General features: G+C 34.7%; 1 protein-coding gene and 2 non-coding genes across 8 annotated transcripts; all 3 read left to right on the forward strand.

Moving 5' to 3' along the window:
* Nucleotides 1–1,681: 1,681 nt before the first annotated feature.
* Nucleotides 1,682–1,754, forward strand: TRNAE-CUC. Its single transcript has one exon. It is a non-coding gene; the product is annotated as a tRNA-Glu (tRNA).
* Nucleotides 1,755–5,771: 4,017 nt separating this feature from the next.
* Nucleotides 5,772–5,844, forward strand: TRNAE-CUC. Its single transcript has one exon. It is a non-coding gene; the product is annotated as a tRNA-Glu (tRNA).
* Nucleotides 5,845–9,577: 3,733 nt separating this feature from the next.
* Nucleotides 9,578–25,654, forward strand: LOC111811570 (calmodulin-interacting protein 111). Of its 6 annotated transcripts, none has more exons than XM_023698482.1 (14): nt 9,578–9,941; nt 16,640–16,983; nt 17,114–17,272; nt 18,795–19,660; nt 20,662–20,866; nt 21,205–21,412; nt 21,555–22,078; nt 22,336–22,762; nt 22,861–22,941; nt 23,101–23,291; nt 23,382–23,563; nt 24,364–24,528; nt 24,636–24,751; nt 25,330–25,654. In XM_023698482.1, exons 2-12 carry the CDS (start codon nt 16,696–16,698, stop codon nt 24,443–24,445), a joined length of 3,213 nt encoding a protein of 1,070 aa, XP_023554250.1. In that variant the 5' UTR covers nt 9,578–9,941; nt 16,640–16,695; the 3' UTR covers nt 24,446–24,528; nt 24,636–24,751; nt 25,330–25,654. The 6 variants fall into 6 exon arrangements, with proteins under 6 accessions (XP_023554250.1, XP_023554251.1, XP_023554248.1 ...); XM_023698483.1 differs by having other exon boundaries at nt 24,682–24,751; XM_023698480.1 differs by having other exon boundaries at nt 24,364–24,751.
* The last annotated feature ends 1,105 nt before the right edge of the window (nt 25,655–26,759 follow it).

The following is a 26,759-nucleotide window of genomic DNA, read 5'->3' on the forward strand; positions in this document are numbered from 1 at the left end:
CTTCACTTGAGGTGTAATGAGTTTGAATGTTAAATAAAACTTTTTAAGTAACCTTTCCTCGTTCATAAGAGACATCAATAAGTTGTTTTCGATGCTTTTAATTAATTCAGCATCGAACGCCCGTTTAAAAGAGAATTTCATGATGATAAATTAAAAATCATTACTTACGATATTTTGTGAGCGGAATGTCGAATAACTCAATGCTAAAGAGCTTTATTTTTCATCAAAATATATTCCAGAACGTTCTTTTTCATTCAGCATATATGTCGACACGGATTCATAAGAGAGATTAACTACACGTAAGTTGTGTTGAAGAGAGTTGTTTCTGAGAATGGAGCGCCGTTTAACTCGATGTTGAGGGGACATGTCTTCTCCAACAACAACGTTCTACAACACGCCTTGATCGAAGTAACTAGCTTTCGTAAGTTTTGTCTACCGTATTTTTGCGCAATTGTCTTACGAGGAAAAAAAAAATAGAACTCTCCATGCATATCTTCTTAATATGTCTAAATATTATAGGTGTTCGTAGGTTGGGTTGGGTCAGGCTGGGTCATTTTATAAAACTAACCCAATTATTCGGGTTGAAATTTTTTTCAACCTAAACCGTCCTTATTAAATCATGAACACGTAATTTGAATGTATATTTTAAAAAATTAAGTAGAAATAATAAAAAAAAATAATTATGAAATTAAATAAATATATGTATATATAATTGTATCGTAAGTAAAAATGTATTTTTAGGTTTAGGGTCATCGTAAAACTATACTAACTTTACCACCGTATTCTTATCACAGTCCATTTATGCATGCTCGTACAAGAATATAAATCACTCTACCTCTCGAGTACCGTTCTTAAAGTAACATCAGAGTTTCTGGGGGGTTTTATACTTTCTTGAGCACTTAAATATATTTTTCGAACTTCTATCTCCTAACGATCCCGAAATTAAATTCCTAAAATTTTTCAATAAATCAAACAATTTTAAAAATAAAAGAAAAGGTTAGGAAGATTTTTACCTTCTCGCTCGATGTTATAGGCAATAGATGGTATGAAACTCTTGAAACACATGTCGTTACAATAATTTTGTAAAAAATTTATTACGAATTTGGAATTTGAACAATAGAATCCCACCCGTCCATTAGCTCGATAGGGACTTTGTGTATGATTAGATCAAAACATATTGTTCACTAGAAGATCAATTATATTTACTGTACAAGATGGAACTGTAACGAAAAATTTAAGAAATTACACTAATTGTATTCGATATATTTTATATTACATTTTTAATAGTTTAAAGTTGATGGGTATTTTTGAAACAAATACAAATTTTAAGAATATTTTTATAATTTAGCTTAAAATATAATAATTCACGTTTTATATATATATATATATATATATATATATATATATATATATATTTTTTTTTTTTTTTTTTTTTTTTTTTTTTTTTTTTTTTTTTTTTTTTTTTTTTTTTTTTTTTTTTTTTTTTTTTTTTTTTTTTTTTTTTNTTCCAATTTTAAAAAAATAAATAAATGATGGTTGGTTTTTTCCCAAGGGTAATAAAAGGGGTTTAAAAAATTACCCCAACAATGTAGCTCATAAATTCTGAAAAGGTTAAAGATAAAAAAAAAATTAAAAACAATTAATATATAAATATATAAGTAAATGATAACCCCTCATGAAATCCGTTGTAGTCTAGTTGGTTAGGATATTCGGCTCTCACCCGAAAGACCCGGGTTCAAGTCCCGGCAACGGAAACTTTTTCTTTTATTTATTTTCCTTTTTATTTTGTTGTCTTTTCTTTTATTTATTTTCCCTTTCCATTTTGTTGCCTTTTATTTTCAAGTTTGATTTTTGTGGTTTTTTTTTTAATTTATTTTGTTGGGTTTCGTTTAATTTTTAAGTTTTTAAATTTTCAAATATTATTTGTTTTTATTTTCAATTTGGTGCCTTTTTCTTTTACTTTTTCTAATTTTCTAATTTATTTTTTCTTTTCTTTTATTTATTTTAAAATTTAACTTGGTTGGTTTTCCAATTTTCATTTCATCTGAAAAATTACCTTTGTTTGTTTCATACCACATGTAACGGATCTAAAATTTATGGTTGTTTCATGGCCTCGACTTTCTTTTTTTTACAGGGTTGAATGCATAGTATTTCTCTACACACAACTGACCGAACAGACTATTTAAATATATCTCCTAGATCTGAGTAAGAGATATCACATGCTCACACTATCAATAACCATCAAAAAAAAGGAAAGACAAATAATATTATGGTGTACATATGCGTACATAACATGTTGTAGAGGTAATTCATGATCATATGGTATGAAGTTTCATATTTTCATACTCATAATGACGTAAATTTATCGTGTTCCATCCTAATATTTGATTCTAAATTAATGATGCAAATTTAGCGTTAAAATTTTCTAGAAAAAAAAAAAAACAAGAATCATGTGATTAAATTAGCTCAAATTCTCTTGGGAATAAAAATTTTTATTAATAGAGAGAGTTTTAATTAAATGGAAAATGAGGTGTAGCCTCGCACACCCCTAACTAGCACGACTTGGGGGTGGGCGAGCCTATCTAGTGGGTCTATGTTTGCATGTGGGGCCATGTGTAAAAGAAGTAATGCACATCCAAAAGTTTGATCCATTTGTTTTACAATGTTATTTTTAACCGCTAGTTGATCTACTTGTTTTATAATGTTATTTTTAACCGTTAGTTGACCCCGAAAAGAAAAAAAAAAATCTCTCCAAAAATTTAAATTTTCTTGCATAGAAGTGCACATAGGCTTCACCTTAATCGAGGCCCAACTCCTTTCCTTTTGGAGTCTTTTGTTCGACATAACCAAGTTTAGAGCATAGCTCTGATACCATGTTAGATGAACACGACTCTCCACAATGGTATAATATTGTTCACTTCGAGCATACGGTCTCATGACTTTTCTTTGGACTTCCCCAAAAGACTTCCTACAAATAGATATAGTATTCCTTGATTATAAACTCGTGATCATTCCCTAAATTAGCCAACGTGGACTTTCATCCAACACATTCAACTAACAAACCCTTCCGATCACATGACTAGAACCGTGCATCAACTAACCAGGCCTAGTGCTCTATCCCCTTCGCCCAAAGAACTTCTCTTGCTTTTTTAATTTTGATAGGACATGATATACGAATCATATTCTCTTGAATCTTTGGTACAACAATTATTAATATCCCAAGGTTCTTTTATTTATTTATTTATTTATTTATTTATTTATTTATCTCTCATTCAAATATTAAATTTTTAATTTTTATTATTTTTTTTTTCTAATTCCTTCAATTAGTTTATATTAAATTTTTATAGTCGGATTATTATTCAATCACAGCCTAAGTCTATCGTTAGTAGAAATTGTCTACTTCGACGTTTTCCTTTTCAATCAATATAGAATCTCACAATCTACTCTCTTTGGGGGCCAAGATCCTTCCTGACACACCGTTTGGTGTCTGGCTCTGATACCATTTGTAACAGTTCAAGCTCACTGTTAGTAAATATTATTTGTTTTGACTTATATGACCGTTCTCTCCAATCAATATGGGATCTCACAATCTACTCTCTTTAGGGGGCCAACATCCTTCCTGACACACCGTCTCGTGTCTGGCTCTGATACCATTTGTAACAGTTTAAGCCCACTGTTAGTAAATATTGTTTATTTCGACTTATATGACCGTTCTCTCCAATCAATATGAGATCTCACAATCTACTCTCTTTCGAGGCCAACGTCCTTCCTGGGCACTGTCTGGTGTCTGGCTCTGATATCACATGTAACAGTCCAAACCCACCGTTAGTAAATATTGCTTGTATTGACCTGTTACGTATGACCGTTCTCTCCAATCAATGTGGGATCTTACAAATTTCAATAAAAAAATAACTTTCAATAATTAAATTTATAATGGATTGAGACTAAATAATTAAAAATATATATTAATTAAATTTTTATAGCATAAATTAAAATGATATTTTATTATTATTATTTTTTTTTACCTAGAATGTTATTATTCAAAAATTATGATAAAATTCACAAATTATGAGATTTTATTATCTCTATTGAATGGAAAAATGAATAGGAGAGAGAAGAGTGAAGTCATTCAAATTTAATTTTAATTGCTTTAATTTAATGTTTATTTATTTATTATATAATACAAATATAATAAATATGTCTTAATAGTATCAAATTCCATATTTCTATACCAATAAATTTTTGTCTCGTTCTACGTTCATTCTCCTATAAATATCGAATCATTGATTAAATAAAGTCATCCCTATAATATCTAAAGTTACGATGAGTTCAAGAGCAGTTGCTCGTGCTGGTCAATCGAACCATATCAATCATAACATGATTGATGCAAAAAAGGGTTTTGTTTGGATCACATGGACACCAATTCACAACGTTGAGGAGGCCGACGTGTAAGAAATTGCAAAGTTTGCAGTGGAAGAGTATAATAAGAAGTATAAAAAACAATGGAAATGCAGGAGCAAGACGACGTTTGACCAAGAGATCAGCAAGTATATTAGGTTATCGTGTCGTTAAAATCAGATGATATTAAACCGATCAAGAATCTTATACTTTTCATGTCATACTTCATTCAGCATATATGCCGACATGGATTCGTAAGAGAGATTAACTACACGTAAGTTGTGTTGAAGAGAGTTGTTTATGAGAGTGGAGTGACGATTAACTCGATGTTGATGGGACATGTCTTCTCTAAGAACAACGTTCTACAACAGACCTAAATCGAAATAACTAGCTTTCGTAAATTTTTGTAGTTGTTAGGTTGTATTTTTGCTCAATTGTCTTACGAGAAAAAAACAAAACAAAACAAAACTCTCCTACATAAACATAGATTCTTAGTATGTCCAAAAACTAAACATGTTTGTAGTTTCGGTTGGATCAAGTTAAAACATTTTATAGAAATAATAAAATTATTCCGGTTGTAAATTTTTCGAACGTGAACAATCCTTATTAAACAATAAACTCAATCTAACCCAATCATAAACTTTTTAGGACGGATTGGCTAGAGTTGTTCGGGTAGTTTATTAAAAAATTTATTTTTAATGAAAGTAAAATATTAATTTATTTATTTTTAAACATTTATTAAAATTTACGGCTCAATTTGAATATATATTTTGAAAAATTATCTTCCAAATAATTAAAAATTATTTTAAAAAGTGATTAGAGAAGAAATAATCACAAAAATAATTATAAAATTAAATAAATATATGTATATATAATTGCATGGCAAAAATGTATTTTTTAATAATAAACTCGAGTTTGTTCGATCTCATCCAATCTAGTTTTAGGAGAACACATGAATTAATTTAACCCGTACTCAACTCAAACCGTACAAGTTAGATTGAGTCAATCGAATTTTCAGGTCATCGAAAAACATTAACCACTCTCATAATCATTCATCCATCTTAGTGGCCTCATAATTCTTCTTGCACGGTAGATGAGTGTTCCTGATTCACGTGAATCATCATTTTATATCGTTCATCCTTTGAGATTTTAACTTCATTGCAGATATCAACTCAGTTTTAGATCAACTGTAACTTCTTCTCGATGGGTTTTATGTCAATCCCTGCCATTTTCTTCCTCAAATTTCACATCTCTCCTAACATGTCGATTGAAATTTGAATATAAAATTAAAGGTTAAAAGTAATATTTAACATATATATATATAAATCAATAATTAGTAAATATATAATTTAAATGATAAATCTGTTACAAGATCCGTTGTAGTCTAGTTGGTCAGGATATTCGGCTCTCACCCGAAAGACCCGGGTTCAAGTCCCGGCAACGGAAGTCTTTTTTTTTTTTCAATTTTTATTTTGTTGCCATTTATTTTCTTTATTTTCAATATGTTGTAATTATATATATATGTTTTTTTTTTGGCTATATTAAAAAGATAAATTAATTAAAATTTTGAAATTCTAATTATAATATTTGGTAGATTTTTTTAAATCTTTGTTGTAATTATTAAAATTGGAATGTTCTGAAATTATATTGGTAGAAGATTATATCTTTCTTTTATTAAAGTTTTTTAATTACAAATTTTTTCACAGCCATATTTGTCTTCCGACATGACAGTCTTATATCTATTCTCACACGTCCTAGATAGTCACTGATTTCCACACGACAATCTTATATCTGTTCACTCACACGTGTGGGTCATGTATAGGGAAGTGTTATACATCTTAAGTAGTCTGGACTGGAGACCACCCCTAGGATGAGATAGAGATAGGTCCCTAGAGCATGATTAATGTATTTGTATGGCCCCTATAGTAGTTCAGTTACTGAATATTCTTCGGGTCGTATGCCACATCATTTTTCAGTTAAAACAAACTTTTATTTCATCGCAGCATCATTCATTTATTTAAATATTGATAGTCGAAGATAGTACGTAGAACACTTAAGGAAGCTTGATCAATTATTCCTTTGGAAAAGCATGAAAGTCTTGAGCTTCCAAATCTTCTCACCGCCACCTTTGTCTTCCGACACGACAACCTTATATCTGTTCACACGTCCAACATAGTCCACGGCCTCAAGAACAAAGCCATAATCTAGGCCACCTTCCTTCAGCTCCATATACCAAGCTCGCAAAATGCCTTCATACTTCAGAGTTTCATTATATTCCATGTTATACTCGGCCACACCATGCTTCGCAGCCTCGTGCACACAGCCCTCGTTGACGTCGGGAATCGGCGTCCACCCACTCGGGCAGCAATCCTTCAGATCGTTTATCACACGATGGCCAGGGTCGTATTGACCAACGTTAACGATCGTTGAAGAACTCATGATGGGTTGGCTTCACTTTGTTGTTTGAGTTATTTATAGAAGCTTGATGATTTGGACGTAAAAAAGGCTAAGTTCTTGAAGGGAAGATTGAGAAATTATCGTGAGAAATGGATGCTTATGTCTAGTTTTAAAATAAGAATATGGTTCTTCAACCATACGTTTTTAAAGGTAACGAAAGAAAGTTGTTCGGTCGAGGTTAAGATTACTTACGAGACATGACTCCACTTTCATGGGCTCGACTTTCTTTATTCTTATAAGGTTGGATGTATAGTACTTCTCTACACGCGACTCATGCATGACCAAACAGACTCGTTAAACATACCTCCTAGGTCTTACTATGAGATATCACATGCTCACACTACCAATATTATGGCGTACGTATACGTACATAACATGTTGTAGAGGTAATTCATGATCATATGACATACAACATGCATGAGGTTCTGTATTTTCATACTCGTAATGATGTAAATTCATCATGATCAATATCAATATGATAGTCATAATCAAATATAAAATAAAGGACATACATCACATAGTTTAAATACGCATCAAACATATTCATCCAATCTAATATGTGGGGATTGTGCACGTTCCATCCTAATATTTGATTCTAAATTAATGATGCAAATTTAGCGTTTAAATTTTCTAGAAAAAAAAAATAAATAAACATGTGATTAAATTAGCTCAAATTCTATTTCGAATAATAATTATTATTAATATATTATTATTATTATTATTATTATTATTTTAGTGATTAGGCCTATAAATTATGAAATGATTTTCTAAAAACTAATTTAATTTATTTAATTTGATGAATAGATAATTGTTTGTAATTCATAAGTAAATGAAATTATAAGTAAATGAAATTTAAATTCCAAAAATTTATTGGAAGATTAGATTCTCCCCTACCAAGGAATCATGTGCTAAAGTAGAGATAGGGAAGAGATAGGGAAGAGAAAGAATATATTTTTTAATTAAAATTTATATATTTTTAAATATTTAATTAAAATTTAATACTCAATTTTAATATATATTTATTATTTTTTTAAGAGTTATTAGAGAATAAACATAACAAATAATTATAAAAATAAAATAAATATGAGAATATATAATTAAAATGGAATTTTTCATTTGTTGGAACTCAACTCAACCCAAATCAATAGTTGGATCTGATTTTTCGAGTCATTAGATTTTTTTTAATATTCATAAATAATAATAATAATAATAATAATATCCTTTTGTCTCGGATTTTCGCCTAATTTTATTAATTTAATTGTGAAATACTAATGGAAGGTGACGAATGGTGTGCTAGGAAACAAACCCCGGCGACCTTTGGAGCAGCTCTCGAGGAATGAGGCTTACATTTAGTTAATTAGGGAGTACTCCGGCTAAGGCCAATGAAGTAAGTGACCTACTATAGGATAGGCTAGAAATTGTACGAGTTACAATTTATGATGATGTCTGAGCAGTATCGTATGATGTTGCATACTAGTATATGATGATGTATGAACGGTATAGTATGATGTGTATACTAGTATATGATGATATATGAGTTATGATGCATGATGATGTGCGTAATATATATATTTTGAGGTATGATGTACTTAATATGCTTGATGTACTTTATGGCGATATGATGAGTATGATGATTGCATGATGTTTGTCTTAATGTGTTGATAAATATGATATATGATGATGAGTGCCATATTGCACATGTCGATAGACCGACATAAGACACAACCCTAAGAGCATGAAAATGATATTAATATGAATATCCAACGAGCATGTGTTACTTAATATAACGAGATGAAACTAGAGGGTTGTGTCAAAAGAGATGTTAAGATGGGAATTAGAGAGACCTCATGCATGTTGTATTTTCATAAGTATAGAGATACTTTCCCTATAGATGATTAGTGCAGACGCGCATAGTATGACGAGTAGGGTGATCATGGGGAGCATAACATCAGGGGTTCCGCTGACCTCGGACGTCGCTACGTAGTAGCTTGACCAGAGAGAGTTCAGGGGTGTGCGAGCCCCCTAGAGATTTACACTCGCACGTGTGAGTCGTGTGTAGGGAAGTACTACACATCCATAGTAGTCCGAGACTGGAGACCACCCCTAGATGAGATAGAGATAGGTCCCAAGAGCATGATTGCATGTGTTTGCATTTGCATGACCCCTATAATGGGGTCACTTACTGAGTATTCTTCGAAATACTCAGGTCGTGTGTTACGTCATTTTTTAGGTAAACGCAAAGCGCACCTGTACAGAGTATGACAACATCACGAGCAGAGACGGTGACACGTGCATAAGGTAGACTCATATTTAAATTCCTAGTCTTATGTTAGAATAAATTGTTTTGCATTTCAACATTTTAAATTATTTTGTATTTATTTTTAATATCTAAATTTCAGTATTTCGTATTTAAATACGTAAGACCATGTCTGTGTTTTTTAGAGAGGGTGATGTTTAAATTTTTTTCAACATTTATACTATAGATGATGTTTTCTTTTAAGAGTATATTTTCACATAGATGATGAGCATGAGACGTTAGTAACTGCTGTTACAATTAAAAAAAAAAAAAAGAAAAATAGTTGTTAATTCATTTAAATACTTGTAATCAATTTTTTTGGGATAATTCCTAAAATTGAGATATAAATTAACTTTTAAAATCTTTGTCTAATTATTGGGGGAAAAAAGAAATTCGATGTCAAAACCCTTTCTTAAAAAAAAAAAAAAAAAAGTCAAAGCCCTAGTTTGACCACCTCTGTTTTCTCCCCCTTTTCCTCACTTTTCTTGTCTTCCTCCTCCCAGCCTTTGTCACGATTATCACTCTAGCGGCAAGCAGTAGAACTTCGGCGTGCGCAAAATCTTCTTCCGACCAACCCCTGCGGCGTGGCTGTACTTACGCGATTGAAGCGCTTCTTCCGCAGTGACACTTCATCGGTTAATGCACAATAAGCAACAAACTTCTTTGAACTTGAACCAGGAAATATCCAAGTGATTTAGAGGTGAAATTTTGTTTAATCAAATCGTTCAATGAGATCGGTTCAGCATAGAATTCAGCTCGATTAGTTTCTGAAGGCATTTTCTCTGTCGAGGTAAGTGGTCCGTTGTTGGACATTGTGTATTTGTTATAAACTGCCTTAATGTTGATATACATATTCCATGTGGATGCCCATTATATGTATAAATTTGATGATTTAGCATACTGGAAAATATTGTGAGAACATGTACGATATTTGTATTCGACGAAAAGAAACATGTCGTTTTGTTTATGATTTAAGTTTGATATATTTAAGTGGGGTTTGTTAAATGAAAGTCCCACCTCGGCTAATTTAGGGAAGGATCATGGGTTTATAATCCAGGAATACTATCTCCATTGGTTTGAGGCCTTTTGGAGAAGCCCAAAGCAAAGCCATGAGAGCTTATGCTCAAAGTGGATAATATCATACCATTATGGAGAGTCATATTCAATTAACATAGTATCAGAGCTATGCCCTAAACTTAGCCATATCAATAGAATTCTCAAATGTCGAACAAAGTATTGTGAGCCTCGAAGGCATAGTCAAAAAGTGACTAAAGTATCGAACAAAGGGTGTACTTTGTTTGAAGACTTCAAAAGAAAANACTTTGTTCGAGGGGAAGTGTTGGATGAAAGTCCCACATCGGCTAATTTAGGGAATGATCATGGGTTTTATAATTAAGGAATACTATCCATTGGTTTGAGGCATTTTGGGGAAGCCCAAAACAAAGCCATGAGAGCTTATGCTCAAAGTGGACAATATCATACCATTGTGGAGAGTCGTGTTCAACTAACAGGGTTCAGATGGTTAATGTTCATCTTAGATAAAAGAAGTGTTTAAGATTGAATAAGTGTGAGGCTTATTTATTAGTATTATTATTTTTTTTGGTAAGAGACAATTTGGTTGATGCTTGAAATTTACAAAGGGGATAGTGTTATCAATGATGTTTACAAAAAAACCTTCTCAAATTTACAATGAGGGAGGTATGACTATAAGAATTATAACTATTTGGATAATTTACACCAAGAAATGGCATGGTAGTGTGTCAACATTGTCAAAGATCTTAGTTTGAGTATGTGTCTTCTCTATGGATACTCTTTGATTTCTCTCTTTCCGTATTTTATAAAAGAAAGCCACGATGAAATTTGTCAATTATAGAGATTTTGCATTCTTGAAGGGGTGGTACGTTAGGAGCATATCGAATAACTCTTTTACCTCCCTAGGTAAGGTACGGTGCCATTTGAAAATATTGAGAATCTTTATCTAGAAATTATAAGCATATGTACACTGTATAAACAAGTGATTTTTGAGACTCGTCTCTCCTACGTAAAGGGCTCCAATTGAGAAGTAAGTCATATAGGACATTCTATTTTTTTCAGCGTTCGTTTGTGCCAATGACTTCGTGCACTATTTTCCATAGGATAAACTCCACCTTTTTTAGGTGTTCTCTTTTCCATATTAACTTTGCTAGTGTGGCGTTTATGACTTTTTTCTTTTCTCCCATATTCATCATCAAAGATTTTTCGAGAAAACACCGTCGATACTAGGAAGCCATTTTAACGAGTTTGCTTTTTGGGACAACACTTTTGGGGCAAGGTCAAGGCTTAATTTGTCCCATTCAGTAGCTTCATTATCCTTTAGATTCCTACCGAGCTGCATATTCCAAATTTATTAACATCTTTATATGTTTCTTTGATCGTGGTCGTGAGAAAGCCTGTATAAAAGAGGATACCACCAAGCTAGCTTGGTGATGTCAATCCGAGGGTTAGTTCAAAAAAATGTGTCTCCTCCATCACCCACCCTAGGATGAATGCAGTTGGTAATGAGGTTTTGATGCTTTTTTTTATAAACTTCATTGGTCCCTTTGCAGAAGGTGGGGAAACCGATTTGTGTATGGTGTGGGTACAAAGTTAAGAGTCAATACTTAACGTAAGATATGTATGCAAGTAGAGTTCTACTTATAGTTTTGAGTGTGAGCATGTTATGTGTGGATAGGTGCCTGCGTACAAAGGTTGGATGTTGATATTTATAATTGTATGCAAGTGACATTGGGTGCCTGAAAACACACATCAAGGTTGAAACCACCTAATATAATTACTAAAGTGCCTAGATATAAAGACTAGGAGTCGATACACTTGTAATTAATTAGTTAATGCCATTGGAGCTCTTTTTAGCCTAGAGTTAGATGTGTGTTTCAAAAAGCACTAGGCGCATTTAAGAAGGTGTGATTTCCATTAAGCCATAAGGCGCTGAGCTTGACACCTTAGGCTTCTTTCTGTCTTTACTTTATAAAAATCCTAACCTTATAAACAAAAACCCTTGCATTTAAGGTTTTTTTTTTGTTTGTACTCCCAGTTCAAACTATGCTTTCTCTACTATTTCTCCACCATTCTTTTTCTCCTCCTCCTAACTTTCTCTGAAGTATAGAAAATTTGAACCCTGTTTGCCTCTAAATTTCCATATGTTATATCATTTTCTTTATTATAGATCATTTATTTTCATGAATGTTTGTTATTATGTACATCTACATCTATATTTAGGTATTTATATATAGTGCGCTTCACGAAGAAAAGTTGGTGCTTTTCCTTGCATTTCAAGCCTTGGAAGACTATTGCGCTTTAGTGTACCCGAGCTTTAACAAACTTGGGTGTGAAGTGTGTTAAAGCCTTGGAAGCTTTAACACCCTATGCCCATGATTCAGAATTCGGATTTGGCGCCTGACCCGACATTCCACTATATCCTCTACGACATGGTCACTTTACCTACTCCTTGCTTATTAAGAATGAAAACTATCCCAACAGACCAACATGAGTCCTTCTAACATGCTTTGTCCTCACTCACATGTATCTTAGGAAAATTCCCAAGATCACCCAACATAAAACTGCTCCAAGCAAAGCACACATAACCATGAAGTTCCTATGATTGAGTCATTGAATAGGAAGGTACACCTTGTTGGTATAGGTAGTAACTTTCATTATTTTAAGCCTATCTTAGTAATCCTATCCTTAGATCTCTCTCATTCAGATGTGGTCTCGGTTCATTTTTCTACCCCTCATTTACTTGGGTGTCACATGCCCATCAGTTTTCACCTTGGTTCGTCCCCGAACTACATCTTACTTGGAGAGGTATCGCTCTGATACCATTTGAAACGTCCTATGCCCATGATTTGGAGTCCAGATTCAGTACCTGTCCCCGACATTTTCCATCCCCCTACGACATGGTCAAGTTACTTACTTCTCGTTTTTTAAGAATGAAGACTATCCCCGCAGACCAACACGTGTTCTTCTAGCATGCCTTGTCCTCACTTATATGCATCTTAGGAAAATTTCCAATAGGTCACCTGTGAATGTTTGCTGAATCCACCACACCTAAATGGTGTGAAAGTTATCTTATTTATAATCAAATAAATTACAAGGATATGGAAATAGTAATAAATGGAAAGATATCTATGGTAATAAGACAAATATTAGATATTTGCCTTATAATAAAATATCAAATATAATATATATGGTAAACTATAATTTATTACTAAATATTCTTAACACCCCACCGCAAGCTAAGCGTCGGATTTAAATGAGCGTGAAGCTTGAATCTGAAAAACTCAAAAAGGTTGAGAAACACTTTTCGTGAAGATGTCAACAACCTAGTTTAGAGAAGGCGTAGAGAAAAACTTTCTTGGCCATTGAAAATTGCAGAGGGATCGCCGCTCAGCGACGATGTTGCCTTGGCTTCGACGAGAATATGTCTAACCCATGAAGAGGGATTGTCGCTTAGCGACGATGCTGCATTGGCTCTGGTGAGAATATGTCTAACCCCAAGAAGTAGAAGGGGAAACGTAGAGCAATGGACAAAGACAATGTTGAAGCCGGAAGAGTCACCACATTGGGCGAAAGAGCCAATTTTGGCGAGAAGGGCAGCCGGAAGAGTCGCCACATTGGGGCGAAGGAGCCAATTTTGGCGAGAAGGGCGGCGGCAACTTGGTTGGCAAAGAGGCTAGTGCGGCGCCCAGATTCCAAAGTTAAATCTCTGCATAAAGTCGATGGGCTTATCGAGATTCTGTATATTTCCGAAGAGAACGTTGATGAAGATCCTAGGATTAGGGTTTCTGTGAAGGATGAAGGATGAAGGATGAAGGGAAAATTGGGAAGAAAATGAAAGAGGCTATGTTTGGAAAAGGTGAGGTTGTATGTACAGAGTATGACGAAGGATGATTTGGAGGTCAAAAGGGTGGAGCCAAAGAGTAATCAATCGGCTCTGCATGTGGCAGCCATGACGACTGGCCCTGCGGCGTCAAAGCCAGCAGTGGTGGTGGAGGAGAAGAACAGTAGAAGATTTCAAAAGTCATTGAAAAGAAAGGATCCGTGTTGCTAAACCAAAATGGCTCTGATACCATGTGAATGTTTGTTGAATCCACCACACCTAAATGATGTGAAAGTTATCTTATTTATAATCAAATAAATGACAAGGATATGGAAATAGTAATAAATGGAAATAACAATAAATGGAAAGATATCTATGGTAATAAGACAAATATTAGATATTTGTCTTATAATAAAATATCAAATATAATATATATGGTAAACTATAATTTATTACTAAATATCCTTAGCATCACCCAACATGGAATTGCTCCAAGCGAAGCATGCTTAGCCATGAAGTTTCTATGATTGAGCCACCGAAAAGGAAGGTGCACCTTATTGGTATAGGTAGTAACTTCATTTCCTTTAAGTCTTTCTTAGTTATCCTATCATCAGGATCCCTCTCATTCAGATGTGGTCTTGGTTCATTCATGTATCTTTCCTTTACTTCGGTGTCATATTAGGACTCCGAAGTACAAAGATTAGGAGTCAATATCTTTTGGATGCAAAGGTTTGGAACTGGTTNAAGCGTCGGATTTAAATGAGCGTGAAGCTTGAATCTGAAAAACTCAAAAAGGTTGAGAAACACTTTTCGTGAAGATGTCAACAACCTAGTTTAGAGAAGGCGTAGAGAAAAACTTTCTTGGCCATTGAAAATTGCAGAGGGATCGCCGCTCAGCGACGATGTTGCCTTGGCTTCGACGAGAATATGTCTAACCCATGAAGAGGGATTGTCGCTTAGCGACGATGCTGCATTGGCTCTGGTGAGAATATGTCTAACCCCAAGAAGTAGAAGGGGAAACGTAGAGCAATGGACAAAGACAATGTTGAAGCCGGAAGAGTCACCACATTGGGCGAAAGAGCCAATTTTGGCGAGAAGGGCAGCCGGAAGAGTCGCCACATTGGGGCGAAGGAGCCAATTTTGGCGAGAAGGGCGGCGGCAACTTGGTTGGCAAAGAGGCTAGTGCGGCGCCCAGATTCCAAAGTTAAATCTCTGCATAAAGTCGATGGGCTTATCGAGATTCTGTATATTTCCGAAGAGAACGTTGATGAAGATCCTAGGATTAGGGTTTCTGTGAAGGATGAAGGATGAAGGATGAAGGGAAAATTGGGAAGAAAATGAAAGAGGCTATGTTTGGAAAAGGTGAGGTTGTATGTACAGAGTATGACGAAGGATGATTTGGAGGTCAAAAGGGTGGAGCCAAAGAGTAATCAATCGGCTCTGCATGTGGCAGCCATGACGACTGGCCCTGCGGCGTCAAAGCCAGCAGTGGTGGTGGAGGAGAAGAACAGTAGAAGATTTCAAAAGTCATTGAAAAGAAAGGATCCGTGTTGCTAAACCAAAATGGCTCTGATACCATGTGAATGTTTGTTGAATCCACCACACCTAAATGATGTGAAAGTTATCTTATTTATAATCAAATAAATGACAAGGATATGGAAATAGTAATAAATGGAAATAACAATAAATGGAAAGATATCTATGGTAATAAGACAAATATTAGATATTTGTCTTATAATAAAATATCAAATATAATATATATGGTAAACTATAATTTATTACTAAATATCCTTAGCATCACCCAACATGGAATTGCTCCAAGCGAAGCATGCTTAGCCATGAAGTTTCTATGATTGAGCCACCGAAAAGGAAGGTGCACCTTATTGGTATAGGTAGTAACTTCATTTCCTTTAAGTCTTTCTTAGTTATCCTATCATCAGGATCCCTCTCATTCAGATGTGGTCTTGGTTCATTCATGTATCTTTCCTTTACTTCGGTGTCATATTAGGACTCCGAAGTACAAAGATTAGGAGTCAATATCTTTTGGATGCAAAGGTTTGGAACTGGTTGGTTAAACTTTGTTAAGTATGACTTAAGAAAACTATGGGTGAGGTGAGTTACTTGATCTTCAATTATACTGTTTCATGATCGTTATTTTATTGTTGTATATGACGAATATTATTTAATTGATGCATGGCTCTTCAAGCAATGAGCAACTTATTGAGCACTTGACACTCGCATTACTACAGAGTTTACAAGTGAATATATGGATAATGATGTGGGTGATGGTAATTACAGTGATATTTGTCTCATTTAAGAACATAATTAAGATGATATATGGTTTATTTTTTTAAAATACAACATTTTAAAACTTAAAAGGCTTGATTCTTTTAATTAAAAAACCCGTGACTATTGCATTTATTTTTCCCGGAAAAATTAGAGCATTTTAATAAGAAAGAAGTTAATTTTTACTTTTTAACTTTTGGATAATTTTACAAATATGAAGTATTTGGAGTGCCGTTAGCTCAATTACCCATAATTTTATTCTTTGGTGTTGACTGCCAGCTATGCTTTTAGGTTTTTCTCGGTTCATTTGAAAAGATTATCAGCTTCATCTGAGTATGCTTTTGCAGCTAGCTTAAGGAAGTTTCTCAAAAGGGATTCTAAGAACGTTCATCCTTGCACAAGTATGCCGTCAAAGGGAAAGAAGAACTCAAAGACACTCTCTAGATTATCAAACTCGAACCACTCTCAATCTCCAGTGTCACGATTGGCAATACCTCCTGCCTCTGAAGTTTGTGAAGATGATTTTCTTTCCTCTATTGAAGAAGCTTCAAGTAAATATCCTTCTTTGATAGGTAAATCTGCTTTTGTTGGAAGAGTTACTAATGCTTCAGTTCAATCTACTGGCTGCAAAGTTTGGGTTTCTGAATCTTCTATGGTTTCTTCTAGCTTCACCCAAGGGGCTATTGTCTCGGTAATTTCCTTTTCTCTTCTTTCCGTTACAATGGAATTAATATTCTTCCTATGATCATCTTTGTAAAGAATTAGTGTTATAAACACTCGAAAAAGCCGAATTCCTTCTCATAATTTTTTTCCTTTGGCAGATAGCACTTAGTTCCGTGGGAGATAACAGTTCCAAAGGCTTTCCTCTTTCCTCGTTAGCAGATGAATGTGGTAGGCACTTTGGGGTTGATTATGGAGATTCATTAAACCATGAAGCGGGAAATTACTTTGTTCTTGCGAGAATTTTCTCTTCTAGTAAGGTATGGAGGTAAAACTTTTATTGCTTGAACTTTTGCTTAAGCAACTTCCAATAATTACTTTCTCGAGGGAGGAAGATGAATGACTCTACATTAGACCTTGTGTTTAGTGCACTTAATTTTGAAAGAAGGTGCACCTCGTCATCTTGTTGTAGTGAAGTCCCTAAAACTTTATCAAGGGGTTGATGATTGGATATTTTGACATTGACGGTATCTTTATTTTATTAAGAGTTCTTCCCAAGGGAGATTGCAACCTATGTTCTTATGAGAAATTTGAGAGGCCCATAATCTCTCCTAACAGCATTAACTGTCTTTGAAACATAAAACCTCCTCATTACAGAATGATACTCTCCTTCTATAGTTTGCATACCTGTAATTTACGTCCCAGAGAAATTACTTGTCCATAAACCAACTAAGAGTAATGTAGTTTTCTTTCCTACCCTTTCTAATGTATGCTTTTGTAAGTGGAGATCTAACTATACATCGGCTTGGATGGCAGCAAGGGTCTTGTTTTGAATGGTAGGCTAGCTCCCAAGCAGCGTCATAATTGTTAAATGTAGGTTCCTTAGCTTTATCCAACTACCATAATTGGCCAGAACACCTCAACTTCGACCTTCATTATTGGCTATAACTTCAATCTCCCTATGCATTTTTGCACTCCACCTTTCAAATTCAGGAGAACAATCCCTTATTTTATTTTATTTTTTTATTTTGCATCCTTACAAAATTTACTATCTTGTAATTTTGGTTGCGCATTATCCACTTGAAAAGGATTAAACCCTCATTCGAAGTTTCTTTCTTCAATATACCTGATATTGCAAGCGAAAACAATAGTATCCTCTTATGGGAAAAAAAAAAAAAAAAGAAGAAAAGAATTTATTGCTTTCTCGTAATCTTCTCATCCACATCCATGATTCTACAAAGGAAAACAAGAAAAAAGAAAAAGAAAAAGAAAGTCAAAGTAATAGTTTCATTGTGTATACCAACCTAGTCTAATTGAGGTGGTATGGGAGCTTCTCTTCTCCCAAAATAATTGGGTTTTCCTATCCCCCACATATTTTATCTTAACTATTTACATTCATATCAATCTTTACGGGTCCCTCCGCTTCTCACAGTCCTTCTAACTACTTTCCTGCCTAATGACTACCCTGATTTTTCCTATTGGGCCTCCCTTCTTTGTTCTTCCTGCCTAAGTAATATTAAGGGCCTGTCACCATAGTAGATGCGACAGTTAATAAATGAACAAGAGGAGAAGAGGGAAATGGAAAAAGGGCTTCACATTATATTATGCCAAGTTATATAGACATTGCAGGTTTTATTTTGTTCACATTTCTTATTTTGAATTTTTTTTTCTCATCTTATTTTGAACGTAGAACTGTTGTTCTCCTTGTCCTCAAGTTGGAAAGAAGAAAAAAAGAAAAAGTAGAACTATTATTGTTTCTAACTTCTAATCTTCAGTTTGAAAATATGTACACGAACTGCAGCTTGAAATTTGTTCTTATGCTTAATTTCTCTTACTTCATAGGAGTTAAATGATGGAGTGCAATTATCAACAACCCTGTCGTTTACCTTGGGTTGCCCTACAATTGGTCGTGTTGTGTTTATCTTCCCGTTAAAGACCCATGTATGCAATGATGCATTAAATGAAAATGGGAAATTGAAAAGCACAGAAGTTGAATCTCTGGGAATATACAATTGTAAGGAACTGTTCCTGGAGCTAGTTTCTTCAACCAATGTATCAAAAAAAGACAGCTTATTCTCTTCCTCAACTATTTATTCAAGGAAGGTTCATGGTCATAGTGAAAATGGTAATTTAGCATCCCCAAGCACCATGCTGTCTACATCTCCTAAATGTGATGATGCAGTATCAAATTTACTTGTAGAGAGGCCATGCGCTCATTCACTTATTAAGGAGGCCTTAGGAGATGATAGTGTTAGAAAAACTCTACAGACGATTGCTTCCAATGAGTTGTATAAACGTTGTTTGCTGCGGGGTAATCTTGTAACTTTCCCAGTACTTTCAGATCTTTGTACATTCCATGTGAGGGGTGGTAAAGGACTGTCAGGATATGATGACTCGCACGATTCTATGCACAGTGGAAGCGACTCTATGCACAGTGGAAGCGACGATCATTTTCAACATTTTTCATCAAATGAATATGTGGATTATGTTTTCAGTATAGACCAGTTGACAAAAGTATTTATAAATGTTCAATCAACTACAGTCTCAGAGACAGTGCAAGAAAGAGTTTCATCAAAAGTGGATCCTCAAAATCTAAATATGAGAGCTAAAGTAAAGCCTAAAGTTTGGAAATTGGGTGGTCTTTCTAAAGAATATTCAGTTTTGAAGGACATCATAATTGCCTCATCATTAAATAACACCGTGTCAAGGTATGATATATGCAATTTGAATTTATTATTTGGACTGACCTTGTTTTGCTGGCACCCTATTCTGATTGAATGTGCAACTGACATTTCTAAATGTGCTGTTAAATCATATCCTTGCTAATGAATACTCCTTATCTGATCCTCTTTAGATAGGATGGCGGTGTCGAATTTGAACATAGAAGTTGGCGTTGATTAGCTAGGATGAGTCAGTTTTACTTTTCCCAAGTATTCTTCTATTAGGTTGTTATTCTGTTAGTTACTAACTGTTATTTTCAGTTAGTGTTATATAACTGTCACCTAACCATTAGATCACTTTCAATAAATGGGCTCTATTGAGCCAGATTGAATGCATTTCTAAATGGTTTATTGTTCTTTGGTGAAATCTGAATTTAGACACCATGTATTTATTTATTTGAAATTGATTTTTGATGTGAGATCTGGATGGCTTGTCATTGGATTCATAACTAAAATTGCAGTTTTATATATTTGAGAATGTGAGATTATATCTCTATGTAGCCCATTGAAATTGGAGAGAGTTTCGGTATCTAGATGGCTTCAATACTTCTCAGCGGGTGTTTGTGACTAGTTTTTCTTTTCTTTTTTATCACTCAGATTTTATCCTGGCTGATTAGACCCCTTTTTGTTTCCAGTTTTGGTTTTTGGTTGCCTCCTTTCTTGGTGGTCTTTTCTTTTTGTTGGCCCTTTGTATTTGTTCTTTTTCTCGTTTTCCATAAAAAAAATTAAATCTCCTTGTAGGCTTGTAGCTTCCGTGGTTTTCAAATGCTTAAAAGTTTACCGTTTTCTCCTCTTGAATATTTGTAGAGTTTTGTAACTGTTCCTTTCTTGGGAGTTTCATTTTAGGCTGGAAAGAAGGGATGTTTATATGTGTAGTCCCAACCCTTTATAGGAATTTTCTTACAAATCCTTTTTTGTAGTTTGTTGAACCTTTTGTTACTCTTCCATGAGCATAATCTAAAATGATAATTGTCCATGTAACTGTTTAGCCTTGGTTTACGAACCACAAAGGGTGTACTTCTTCATGGTCCTCCTGGTACGGGAAAAACTTCTTTGGCTCAATTATCTGCTCATGACGCTGGTGTCAACTTATTCTATTTGAATGGACCTGAAATTATAAGTCAATATCATGGGGAAAGTGAACAGGCCTTGCATGGTGTTTTTGAGGAGGCAAGCCAAGCTGCGCCTGCTGTGGTTAGATTTCTTGTATTCTTGATTATTTTCCTTGAGTGTCTTGATTCTCCTTCAAGTTAGTTCTTCAGAAATTGTTTCTGTTGTTAATTTTTAAGTTTCCCTATCAAATATCATAAGATTATTAAGATAAGGATAATTCGTTGAAGTTCGAATGTATGCGCAGACGTCACTAGTAGTACCTTCACAATTACATAAGTGTTGATTTGGAAAAAGTGTACAAGAAGTAAGGCTAAAGAAGCCTGCATGATTGACATTTATCATTGAGTGACTGACTATCCCCATCAGTAAATTCTCTTTACGGAAGCTGTTTAATTTTCCTCTATAACTTTTATTGTCAGATATTAATTGATGAGTTGGATGCTATTGCGCCTGCAAGAAAAGATGGAGGTGAAGAGCTGTCTCAAAGAATTGTTGCTACTTTGCTTAATCTAATGGATGGGATCAACCGAAGTGGTGGGCCACTTGTAATTGCTTCTACCAACAGGCCTGATAGCATTGAGCCTGCACTAAGGCGGCCTGGGAGACTTGACCGGGAAATTGAAATAGGTGATTCTATAGTTTCTGCATATGCTTTCCAGTTCTAATATTCATCACATTTTAAATTTATTTTTAGTCTTCAAGCAATGCTTGAAGAAAAAAGTTTTAGAAAAGCTAATATTCTTTTACTAATGTACCTAGCTTTATACAGGTGTGCCATCTCCCAATCAACGGTTAGATATTCTACACACAATACTAAGTGAAATGGAGCACTCTCTTTCAGTGGCGCAAGTTCAACATCTAGCTATGGTTACACATGGATTTGTGGGTGCCGATTTGGCTGCCCTTTGCAATGAGGCTGCCTTAATCTGTATAAGGCAATATCATGAGTTTAAAGTTTCTACTGATTTCGTTAGTTCTGGTAGATCTGTTATAGCAGAGGAACAACATATGGTTACTAAGGTGGATAACGAAGCCGATGTCGATCATAGGATTTCGGAATCTGTTCTCTCAAAAGATGCAAGAAGTATATCAGGCATATGCTCAAACTCAGCGCCTTTATCATTTTCTGAAGATACTCTTACATCTGAGTCTTTAGCATGTGTGTCCTCGAATGAAGTGGTTGCTGATAGTGAGGATATTTTTAACTCTTCTGAAATCAAGTGTAGATTGAAGATTGCTTTTGAAGACTTTGAGATGGCTAGAATGAAAGTGCGGCCTAGTGCCATGCGAGAGGTTTGTCTATGATTTTGGTTTTGTGATAATCATCTTTTTAAAAACTGACAGTATATTATGGAACTGGGGTCCTTAGCAAACTGCAATACTTTTAAGCATTCGAACGTTATTCATTTTTTAGCTTCGTTTTCGTATACCTTCTAGATTATTTTTTAACCATGACTCCTGTAATTTTTTTTGTTCTTTAATCTTATTTCTTGCTAAAATCTAAATCGTATATGATGGTTAAATATCTAATGAAAGGCCACCTATGTCAGGTCATACTTGAGGTTCCAAAGGTAAAATGGGAAGATATTGGTGGACAAGGGGAGGTTAAGGTTCAATTGATGGAAGCAGTGGAATGGCCTCAAAAACATCAGGATGCATTCAAGCGAATAGGGACTCGACCTCCAACAGGAGTGTTAATGTTTGGTCCTCCTGGATGTAGCAAAACCCTAATGGCACGTGCCGTAGCTTCTGAAGCAGGACTAAATTTCCTTGCAGTAAAGGGCCCAGAACTTTTCAGTAAATGGGTTGGTGAATCTGAGAAAGCTGTTAGATCTCTATTTGCGAAGGCAAGAGCTAATGCCCCATCAATCATTTTTTTTGATGAAATTGATGGTCTTGCTGTCATTCGTGGGAAGGAAAGTGATGGGGTTTCTGTCTCTGATAGAGTTATGAGTCAACTTCTTGTTGAATTGGATGGTCAGTAGAACTTTTTGTTTTTTTTTTGTAATTTTTTATATTCAATCGTCAATATTTCCTGGTTCTTACAATCTATACAAGTTCTTTCTAAAATTTAGGTTTACATCAGAGAGTTGGTGTCACTGTCATTGCTGCTACTAATCGGCCAGATAAGATTGATCCAGCCCTTCTAAGGCCAGGTATTACCCATATGAAACTTCTGTACGCTTACACGCCACCCATCTACAAATACAACAATCGCAGTTCAAATGCATCGTGTCCAGTTTTGATTGATTTATTTTTAGTTTTTTTAATAAGAAAACTATTGTATCAAACTAGCTGACTGTAAGTTCAAATAGGACGTTTTGATCGGTTGCTATATGTTGGGCCTCCAAATGAATCCGAACGAGAAGAGATATTTCGTATCCATTTGTGCAAAGTTCCTTGCAGCCCAGATGTCAGCACAAGGAAGTTGGCTTCTCTTACCCCAGGGTGTACAGGGGCTGACATATCATTAATTTGCAGAGAAGCAGCCTTATTTGCCCTTGAGGTTTATGGAGTTCCTGTTGTTCTTCCGGCCTTCCAAACTTCATTTTAAAGTTTTATTTATATATAATATAGATCTTACTTTTATTTTCAGGAAAACCTTGAGGCCTCAAAAATAAATATGCAACATTTAGAAACTGCAGCTGGACATGTGAAGCCATCTGAAACTGAACCTTATCGAGAATTATCATCTAGGTTTGAAAGGCTTGTTTGTTCTAGCTCACAAGAAGACAATGTTGTATGTCAGCTATCAGGATCTAACTGGTTTTCGATATGGTGAGTATATCTTCTTTCTTTATTATAACTTTGTGGTTTTTGTGAGATCCCACCTCGGTTGGAGAGGAGAACGAAACCCCCTTTATAGGGTGTGGAAACCTCTCCCTAGCAGACGCGTTTTAAAAACCTTGAGGGGAAGCCCAGAAGGGAAAGCCCAAAGAGGACAATATCTGCTAGCGGTGGGCTTGGGCTGTTACAGTTTTTATGTACAATTGGATTGGCTAGATCTTCATTCACTGAATGTGTATCTAGTTTTATGCTGCATAAGGTTTTTGTTTCAAACACTGAAAGGAATCTGCTGACATTCTACTTGTTTGATTACTATTATTTGAAGAGTATTTTTGTGATCTCCTCCAAATTGGTGTTGCATATCTTGGAAATTTTCATATTGAGATAGAGCTATTTATGGAATGTTTATGTCTTGTGAATCTGGTCACTAATGTTCCTTGAATAGAAATGGGTACGTACGGCGATTTATCTGAGAAAAAACTTAGAACTTACGAGTTGTGTCACACGTATAAGGTAGTGACCAGTATATATGAGAATGAATATGGTTGGTTTACGAATATTAGAGAGGGAGAGTTTGAAGTTGTAGAAGCCGTGGTAGCGTATTTCAAAATTTGGTTGCAACCTACTATGGTTGGTTATTTCTCGACTTTACTACATTTAGTTGCAACTCATAGGAGTATATATTCATTCTAGGTAGGTGTTTACCATTATTTGTATAGTTTTCTTTTGTAAGTGTTCTATCTGTTGATGTAATAACTCTTTTCCGCCCACAATTCTTCTTTGGTATAAAGCAGGCCCCTCGTGAAATCTGCTGCGTTACTTTTTTCTCGGTTTCCAGCTTGGGTTCATCATACGCTTGAAGGCTTCAAATGAGCAGCTACAAATTGGCTGCTGGTGATTCATTTACACATTGTCTTCAAGCAATTGTTCTGTCATGGAAATCACTCAAGAACAAGGTACTCTTTGATGGGTTATTTCAACTAGTGATCTTGGAACAGTAACTGCGGGCTATTTTTGTACGTAAAAACAAGTTTTTAAGCACTTGAAAAGTCGTTTCAAATAGATTCAACGACGGCAACCAATTCTTTTGGAAGACCATGTTTAAACAGGGGTCCCTGAACGATTCTCGTTCTTTCCAAAATAGATTCAACGCTGCCATTTACAAATCCTGCTCCGAAGGTACCCTCATTTTCTTTCCAAAATTCTCGTTCTTTCTCCTTTTCGAGCTTACATTTCCGAACATGAATTTGATTTTTGGTTAGACGTTTGATATATAACCACTGTTCAAGAACAAGGTACTCTCTGATGGGTTATTTCAACTAGTGAGCTTGGAACAGTAACTATGGGCTTCTTCTTCTTTTTCATTTTTTTTAAACGTAAAAACAAGTTTTTAAACACTTGAAAAGTCATTTCAAATAGATTCAACGAGTGCCACCAATTCTTTTGGAAGACCCTCGTTAAACTGAGGTCCCCAAAGGATGAAGATGCCATTTACAAATTATGGGCTGCTCTGAAGGTATCCTCGTTTTCTTTTCAAAATTCTCGTTCTTTCTCTTTTTCGAGCTTACAATCCCAAACACAAATTTGAGTTTTGGGTAGACGTTTGATTGGGGGATGATGCATAAATAGATTAAAATATTTAATATATAACCACTGTTCATCTGTTCAGCTGCTCCCATCCCACCTGATTCTTGGTCATTTTGGATTGAAATCATTAATAGCAATACAAATGAACGAAGTATTATTGTATTGTGCAGAGAGTAGTTTTCAGGAGCGACATGGAACAGATTTGAAGGCTTATGAACTGCAGAGGGTTGAAGCACAAGTGCTGTGGGTGTACGATGGATATTATGTTCTTTGGGCTGTTGCTTTCTTTGAAGGCTTGTGAAAGCTTGGCGGTATAGTTTGGAGCTGAATAGACTTTAGAAATGAAGATCTCTGGCTACTTTTGAATTGGAGTTAGCTTTTCATTATTATTCTAGTTTTTCTAGCTCATTTTTTGGTGTATTTATTAATTTTTGTTGTAATAATTATTCAAAAATCGAAGTATTATACCGAAACTAATATTCCTTTTCTTGTGTTTCTCTTTTTGTTCTTTTTTTTTAGGTGGATTCATTTAGATCCCGTTTGAAAATTATTTGGCTTTTCAAACCTAAGTTAATAAGCATCGATCTCCATCGATAAGTTTTAAAATGTGTTTGTGAGATTCCACATTAATTGGAGAGGAGAATAGTGTTAGAGGATGTTGCCTTCGAAAGAGGTGTATTGTGAGATTCCACGTTTGTTGTAAGCGAAATGAAACATTTTTTATAGTGTGAAAATTTCTCTCTAGCATACACGTTTTAAAACCTTGAACGGAAGCCTAAAAGGAAAAAAGTCTAAACGTTTTAAAACCTTGAAGGGAAGCCTGAAAGGAAAAGCCTAAACGTTTTAAAACCTTGAAGGGAAGCCTGAAAGAAAAAACCTCAACGTTTTAAAACCTTAAAGGGAAGTCTGAAAGAAAGAGCTTAAACAGAACAATATTACTAGTGATAGCCTAGAGAGAACGAAGGAAAACCTGAAAGGAAGAGCCTAAACTAGGGATAGCCTAAAGAGAACGGAGGAAAGCTTGAAATGATGAGCTTAATCAGAACAATATTATTCGGGATAGCCTAGAGAGAACGAAGGAAAGTCTGAAAGGAAGAGCCTAAACAGAACAATATTAACTGGGATAGCCTAAAGAGAACGAAGGAAAGCCTGAAATGAAGAGCTTAATCAGAACAAAAGGAAAGCCTGAAATGAAGAGCTTAATCAGAACAAAAGGAAAGCCTGAGATGAAGAGCTTAATCAAAACAGAAATGAAGAGCTTAATCAGAACAATATGACCAGGATAGCCAAGAGAGAACGATCAGAACAATATGACCAGGATAGCCCAGAGAGAACGAAGGAAAGCCTTAAAGGAAGAGCCTAAACAGAACAATATTAACTGGGATAGCCTAGAGAGAACAATATCTGCTATGAATGAATTTATACTGTTACAATATTACTATCAGCTTCGTTTATATACTATCGATAAAAGTATTTTTCTTTTAATTTATAAAATTTTTGAGAGCTCGATAATAATTTTAAAAAAAAAATTGTAATAAAAATATTAATAGAAAAGTGGCAATATTGCTATTTTTTAAAACATTAATGCTATTTTCATTAT

The sequence above is a fragment of the Cucurbita pepo genome, chromosome LG15 (assembly GCF_002806865.2).
Source record: "Cucurbita pepo subsp. pepo cultivar mu-cu-16 chromosome LG15, ASM280686v2, whole genome shotgun sequence".
Taxonomy (NCBI): Eukaryota; Viridiplantae; Streptophyta; class Magnoliopsida; order Cucurbitales; family Cucurbitaceae; genus Cucurbita; species Cucurbita pepo.

Excerpts from the sequence above, each read along its gene's own strand:
- LOC111811570 (XM_023698480.1), top strand. The coding sequence starts at position 16,696 with ATGCCGTCAAAGGGAAAGAAGAACTCAAAGACACTCTCTAGATTATCA. Across the intron at positions 16,984-17,113 it reads CCCAAGGGGCTATTGTCTCG|ATAGCACTTAGTTCCGTGGG; the intron begins GTAATTTCCTTT and ends TTCCTTTGGCAG. Across the intron at positions 17,273-18,794 it reads GAATTTTCTCTTCTAGTAAG|GAGTTAAATGATGGAGTGCA; the intron begins GTATGGAGGTAA and ends CTTACTTCATAG.